Source organism: Oncorhynchus keta, chromosome 30 (genome assembly GCF_023373465.1).
Source record: "Oncorhynchus keta strain PuntledgeMale-10-30-2019 chromosome 30, Oket_V2, whole genome shotgun sequence".
Lineage (NCBI taxonomy): Eukaryota > Metazoa > Chordata > Actinopteri > Salmoniformes > Salmonidae > Oncorhynchus > Oncorhynchus keta.
In genome coordinates, this window is record NC_068450.1 from 10875611 (window position 1) to 10883202 (window position 7592).

Genomic DNA, 7592 nt, shown 5'->3' on the forward strand with positions numbered 1-7592 from the left:
TATACTGTAGATGTGGTGTAGGGGCCTGAGGGCACACAGTTTGTTGTGAAACGTGTGAATGTATTGTAATGTTTTAAAATTGTATAAACTGCCTTAATTTTGCTGGACCCCAAGAAGAGTAGCTTTGGTAGCAGCTAATGGGGATCCATAATAAATACAAATACCCTAATATATATAGCGCACTCCTTTTGACCAGCCATTTAGCCAATAGGGTGCCATTGTGAAACAGCATAGTCTCAGTAATACCATACAATAACTTGTAAACGATAATCAAATATCAAACAAAAGAACACGCAGACGGAGTGAAGATATTTACTTATTTTTGTTGTTGTTTATTTCAATGGCTCATCGGATAAAAAAAGAAACTTCTCTGTGTCACTTCAACAAAGACTACAAAAAACAGCTTTACAAAAATAGACGTGGGACATTTCTGGTGTCATTTCATTGGACAAGTAGTGTGGTTGTGTGTGTGTGTGTGTGTTTCTCAGCACAGTTCTGTGGACATAGAAACATGCACAGTATCGCTATAGCAACACGTACAGTACACCAATCAAGGCTGCAATGTGCAACATAGTGTTCAGAGCTCTCGGCTTTCTGGCAGCAAGGATCAACGTCGAGTCAAATCACACAATAATGTCAAGGAATTAAGTTAGAAAAAGATGAACCAGTAGTGAGGGCTATACTCAAGACAGTGACGGCTGTGAGAGAAGACTTCTATCCGTAGAAATAGAAGGAATCATTCTAATGCTATGGTTCTACCAGCAAAAACATATTGCACCTTGAGACCTCGGTGAGAAGTAGCTTTTTAGTGAGGGAAACACTCGAGTTCTTTTTTTTATCTAAAACAGGGTCGTATTCATTAGGTCACACCGTAGCAAAACGTTTTGCAAACAGAAAAAAAAAAAGCTTTCTTTTTGGGACAAGTTCATATAGTCCCTCCCTGTTTGTCAGTTTTCTTCCGTTTGGTGCCTAATGAATATGACCCACTACTCCACACCGACTGCATCCATCTTTATTAAACACAGATCAGGAGTAAATAAAATACACTTAAAATAATAGGAATGTAAAATAAAAAGTAGTGATGACCGTACAGTGAGTGAGTCTGGGTAGATTGACATAGATCAGGCAGAAAGATACATTTGGTTGCTAGTAACATACTCTATCTAGTAAGCCCTTCATTCCATTTCTAGTAAATGACTATCTAGACTACAGTAAGGTATGTTCATGCTATAAAAAGGTTTAGACACATTTCAGATGCTTGACAGATAACTTGCTTAAGCAAGCTTCATACAGCCTTCAATTAAATACATCTCTGATATCTAAGCCTAGAACATTGAGAATCAGAACATAAAAACCTATATAGAACATGTTCTGAGAACCAGAACACAGCCTTAGTAGTATCAGCATAGTTCAAGTGTGAAAACTGCTGGGGACAAGGTACAACCATAGTAAAAACATACACATTCAATAGCATACGGACAGAGAAAAGGACCAGAAGTTTACATCGTTGCAGATAGAAATGTGATTTATAGAGCTTCCACTATTCCCTGCTCTACACAACAGATACCCATAGATGATCTAAACAGCACATTTCTATCTAAACATTCTGTAACGTTCCAACTAACTCTCTCTTCTGAGTGAGCCCCTGATTTAGATTTTTTTGGCCATCGCCACGGTAACCAGCGAGACCCCCTGTGACCCAGAAGGGGAATCTGGATGTGTTTACGTTCCAACAGGAAGTACAAGTATGGGGAAATGCAGTGCTGGGAATGTGGGAAGCTATTAGTAATGACAAGCTGCAGATGGGCTGTGTGTTTCATCGTCTGGAAGGTCACGGATTCTACCAGGATGCAAATTTGGTGTTTGTTTATATATCTTAGTATGTTATTTAAAAATTCAGGTCCTCTTCCTCAGAGAGGTAGATAAGTGAGAAACCCTCCTGGGTGCCATGCTAGTATCTACTTAAAGCACACTCAATAGGACACAGTAAGAAGACAGCTGATTGGGTAACCTCAGCAATAAGGAGACGGCTGATTGGATATTCACAGCCTAACCTGAGCCTGAATATACAGTTATACAAGGGCACAGAAAAACACATTACGCGCTGGTATAAAAAAACAACAACTAAAAACTAAAACTAAACTTACTTCACCAAAGAATAGAAAATAAAGCAACAAGGAATAAATGTGTCCATATAAATAAAAGCTACGGCACGTTTCAATGGCATCGTATTCAAGTAATCCGTGAAATCAAGTCCCTGATATACGCTGTGGTTCATGGAAACAAGTCTTCAGCTCACACAGAACCATCACTTCTAATAGAAGGCAGCAGAATGTCATTATCTACTTCAACAAAGTTCTAAGCATAGAATTAGAATGCCAATCATTCTATTTCTATGTTTCCAAGTCTCCTTAACCATGAGCATTCCATGTCAGTTCACTTCCACTTGAAGTCTGAGTGGAAGGACGTGGAAAGCAAAGCTTCACTCTTTAACCCTCACTACGAGACTTGGAGGTTGGAACACCCCCCCTTCTGGAAACAAAGATCCAGATGAGGCGAGCTCGACCACAAGACAAGACTTTGCAAAAAGTAAGAAGTGACAAGGAGGGAGGAAGGGAGACTAAAGGCTGTAAGGAGAGGTGACAAGGAGGGAGGAAGGGAGACTAAAGGCTGTAAGGAGAGGTGACAAGGAGGGAGGAAGGGAGACTAAAGGCTGTAAGGAGAGGTGACAAGGAGGGAGGAAGGGAGACTAAAGGCTGTAAGGAGAGGTGACAAGGATGGAGGAAGGGAGACTAAAGGCTGTAAGGAGAGGTGACAAGGAGGGAGGAAGGGAGACTAAAGGCTGTAAGGAGAGGTGACAAGGAGAGAGGAAGGGAGACTAAAGGCTGTAAGGAGAGGTGACAAGGAAAGAGGAAGGGAGACTAAAGGCTATAAGGAGAGGTGACAAGGAGGGAGGAAGGATGAAAGAAGAGAAAGCCAAAACATGACAGCTATGTTAACTATGGATTTCCCCTGCTGTGACAGAACAATGAACTCTGTGGTCTCCCCTCCCCAGCCAGAGAGGATTTTGGGTAGGAATTCTGAGAATGCCCCTGGAGCACTTAGTCACGAGTGACAGAATCCCTTTATTCACTGGCATAAGAGTGATATAAAGCCGACATAGCAAGTGACACACAGCCTCTTCAACTCACTGGTAGGTCTGGTGGTATAACACTTCATACCACTGTTCTCAAGTCAGCAGCTCAAAATGTCACTTTACTGGCCAATTACTCGTCTTCAGTTGAGTTGATCTTTTTTTTGGATTAGAGTGACAGAGATTCAGCAGCACTTCATCTTCAGCTGAATTCACAGACAGACATCACTCTGGTCAAAACCCAGGAGGCACTGAGGAGGAATCATGCTGCATAGCCTCTGGTTCACAGTGATAACAGCATCTTAACCAGGGACATACGGTGACCATTCTACCGTGGGGTTTAATGCATCTGCCTTGGAATCACGTTCCTGCGGCGGGATCGGAAGACAGCGCTCAACAGTCAGTCAGTGACGTCGCAGTGACATCGGGTGTCATGTCAGTGTGATGACCTCCACGGTGTCATCGGTGCCCTTTGACCTTTGCTTGTGTTTTAGCCGTCTTTCTCTCCGTCTCTGTCTGAGGGTGGGGGGCGCAGGGCGGGGTGCGGCAGAGGAGGGGGAAGGCGTGCTGACTGAGATGGAGAGGAGGTCTGCCAGGGAACGGAGAGGAGGAGGAAGTAGTGAGGGAAGAGGATTGCAGCGCTCCCTGTCCCTGGCTCGGGGCGGTTTGCTGTTCATTCTCTCCTCCGTCTCCTGGCGTCACCTGTCGAAGCAGCCCGCTGACGTGAAGGTGTGGTGGGGGCCCACGGCCCCCAGGTACCCTCCGGTGTAGGCCATGCTGAGGCAGTGTCGCGGCTCCGCAGCCAAGGCTACCTGCATGGAGATGGGGCCCTGCAAGGCCAGCGGTGCCACCCGAGCCCCAGGCTGCAGCCCTGAAGTCAGGCTAGGATAGGAGGGGAAGGCCCCTGCTGTGGAGGTCATGGTGTTGGCCCCAGTGAGCAGCCCCGAAGTCAGGCTAGGATAGGAGGGGAAGGCCCCTGCTGTGGAGGTCATGGTGTTGCCCCCAGTGAGCAGCCCCATCCTTTGGCTTTGGAGGATGTCCTGGGACATGTTAACCACAGCAGGCCCCAAAGCCTGGGAGTCAGCTAGCGCATGGAGCTGGGACAGGGAGGGGGAGTGCTGGGAGAGGTGAGGGAAGCCCACTGGGCCAGGCTGGAAAAGGAGCTGCTGGGGGTTGGAGGAGGTAGCTGGTCTCTGGACTGGGGAGAGGTGGGAGGGAGGAGGGTGGGACTGGAGAGAGGAGGAGCAAGACAACGGAGGAGTGGATTTGGGTTTGTTGGCCTCCTTCACATCGTTGTCATGGGCACTGTGGAGGAGACAGACGGGGAGGTAGAACAAGACCTGTGTTATTATCGGAGGACAGTGACAGTGGATTGTCATGTGTTTACAGTTAACCTACACGAGCAACGAGACAATTAGCATGGAGATGGGCTCGGTCAAATGGATATGATCAGCTCTTTGCATACAAGCATTCAACTGGTCTCAGGTGTGTCTGTCCTGTATGAGAGAGACTTAATGTGAGGTGGCCCCAGGTGTGTGTGAGGTGGCCCCAGGTGTGTGTGAGGTGGCCCCAGGTGTGTGAGAGAGACTTACAGCAGCATGAGTTTGATGCAGTGTGTGAGGTGGTCCCAGGTGTGTGTGTGTGTGTGTGTGTGTGTGTGTGTGTGTGTGTGTGTGTGTGTGTGTGTGTGTGTGTGTGAGAGACTTACAGCAACATGAGTTTGATGCAGTGTGTGAGGTGGTCCCAGGTGTATCCAGTCAGTAGGTGTAGAGACGTGGTCCAGCTTGGAGAAATCTGGAGACAGATACGAGACGCCGCTACACACGCTGCCGCCACCTGAGACGGCCGGAAACTCAGGAACGCATGGTCTAGAGGAACACAGCCAATCAGACCGTTAGTAGAGGAACACAGCCAATCAGACCGTTAGTAGAGGAACACAGCCAATCAGACCGTTAGTAGAGGAACACAGCCAATCAGACCGTTAGTAGAGGAACACAGCCAATCAGACCGTTAGTAGAGGAACACAGCCAATCAGACCGTTAGTAGAGGAACACAGCCAATCAGACCGTTAGTAGAGGAACACAGCCAATCAGACCGTTAGTAGAGGAACACAGCCAATCAGACCGTTAGTAGAGGTCTAGAGGAACACAGCCAATCAGACTGTTAGTTTGTGACAAGCACATGAGTCTACATATATTTCATACCTGCCCCTCTGTTTCTCCCTTCCATCTCTCCTCTCTCTGGCTTTAACCTTTCCCACTGTGCACTCATTCCTTCACCCCACCCATCACCTCCCTCACCCCTCACCTTGCAGTGACACCTCCAGGAAGTAGTGTGTGTACTTGTCCATAAAGGTTTTGGTCTTGGAGAGGGAGGAGAGAGGCCAGCCGTTGTACAGGTCTCCCTCCTGCACCGAGGCCTGGAGGTAGTAGTCTATGAAGTGGGCCGGGGTGGGCATACACAGGTTCCAGCTGAACGTCTCCAACAGCAGCAGCTCCATCTTGATGAGGTCTCTCTTGTTGAGAACAAGATTCAGAGAACACATGAAGCCCAGGGAGTTGAGCTGCTCCAACTTAGGTACCCGGTCCTCCCTCTCCTCAAACTTACCTACAGGGCAGAGAGAGAGAGTTTAGAAGGTAGCCTACACAAAAACCTTTTGTATTTCTCACATGCTTCAGTGGAGACTAAACCGTGAAATGCTTACTTACCAACCCTTCCCACCAATGCATTATTACAAAACATGTAATAATAAATACACAATGAGTAACAATAATCAGTCCAGACGTGTAGAGGTACGAGGTAACTGAGGGAGATACGGTGCCTTCGGAAAGTACTCAGACCCCGTGACCCTTTCAAGGGGTCTGAGTACGTTACAGTACCCGCAAAACACAACATCTACCCGGAAAACACCAGTCTTCATTAAATAGTACCCGCAAAACACAACATCTACCTGGAAAACGCCAGTCTTCATTAAATAGTACCCGCAAAACACAACATCTACCCGGAAAACACCAGTCTTCATTAAATAGTACCCGCAAAACACAACATCTACCCGGAAAACACCAGTCTTCATTAAATAGTACCCGCAAAACACAACATCTACCCGGAAAACGCCAGTCTTCATTAAATAGTACCCGCAAAACACAACATCTACCCGGAAAACGCCAGTCTTCATTAAATAGTACCCGCAAAACACAACATCTACCCGGAAACCACCAGTCTTCATTAAATAGTACCCGCAAAACACAACATCTACCCGGAAAACACCAGTCTTCATTAAATAATACCCGCAAAACACAACATCTACCCGGAAAACACCAGTCTTTATTAAATAGTACCCGCAAAACACAACATCTACCCGGAAAACACCAGTCTTCATTAAATAGTACCCGCAAAACACAACATCTACCCGGAAAACGCCAGTCTTCATTAAATAGTACCCGCAAAACACAACATCTACCCGGAAAACGGCAGTCTTCATTAAATAGTACCCGCAAAACACAACATCTACCCGGAAAACGCCAGTCTTCATTAAATAGTACCCACAAAACACCAGTCTGAACGTCAACAGTGAAGAGGCGACTCCGGGATGCTGGCCTTCTAGGCAGAATTCCTCTGTCCAGTCTCAATGTCAACAGTGAAGAGGCGACTCCGGGACGCTGGCCTTCTAGGCAGAGTTCCTCTGTCCAGTCTCAATGTCAACAGTGAAGAGACGACTCCGGGACGCGGGCCTTCTAGGCAGAGTTCCTCTGTCCAGTCTCAATGTCAACAGTGAAGAGACGACTCCGGGACGCTGGCCTTCTAGGCAGAATTCCTCTGTCCAGTCTCAATGTCAACAGTGAAGAGGCGACTCCGGGACGCTGGCCTTCTAGGCAGAGTTCCTCTGTCCAGTCTCAATGTCAACAGTGAAGAGACGACTCCGGGATGCTGGCCTTCTAGGCAGAGTTGCAAAGCAAAAGCCATATCTCAGACTGGCCAATTAAAATAAAAGATTAAGATGGGCAAATGAACAGACACTGGACAGAGGAACTCTGCCTAGAAGGCCAGCATCCCGGAGTCGCCTCTTCACTGTTGACGTTCAGACTGGTGTTTTGTGGGTGCTATTTAATGATGCTGCCAGTTAAGGACTTGTGAGGTGTCTGTTTCTCAAACTAGACAGTAATGTACTTGTCCTCTTTCTCAGTTGTGCACTGGGGTCTCCCACTCTACATTCTGGTTAGCGCCAGTTTGCTCTGTGATGGGAGTAGTACACAGCGTTGTACGAGATCTTCATTTTCTTGGCAACTTCTCACATGGAATAGCCTTCATTTATCAGAACAAGAATAGACTGACAAGTTTCAGAAGTAAGGTCTTTGTTTCTAGCCATTTTGAGCCTGTAATCGAACCCACAATGCTGATGCTCCAGATACTCAACTAGTCTAAACAAGGCCAGTTTTATTGCTTCTTTAATCAGGACAAC

The 7592-nt window shown here is 46.8% G+C and overlaps 1 protein-coding gene across 1 annotated transcript in view; it reads right to left on the reverse strand.

Annotated features, from left to right (window-relative positions):
- Nucleotides 1-303: 303 nt before the first annotated feature.
- The window catches only part of LOC118376382 (cyclin-J-like), a 35645-nt gene continuing 28356 nt past the window's right edge, over nucleotides 304-7592 (reverse strand). The window contains exons 4-6 of the mRNA XM_052487546.1: nucleotides 5441-5740; nucleotides 4842-5001; nucleotides 304-4438 (exon numbers count right to left, since the gene is read on the reverse strand). Of these exons, the coding sequence (XP_052343506.1) occupies nucleotides 3832-4438; nucleotides 4842-5001; nucleotides 5441-5740 (1067 nt within the window). The 3' untranslated portion in view covers nucleotides 304-3831. The remainder of the gene's footprint in view (nucleotides 4439-4841; nucleotides 5002-5440; nucleotides 5741-7592) is intronic.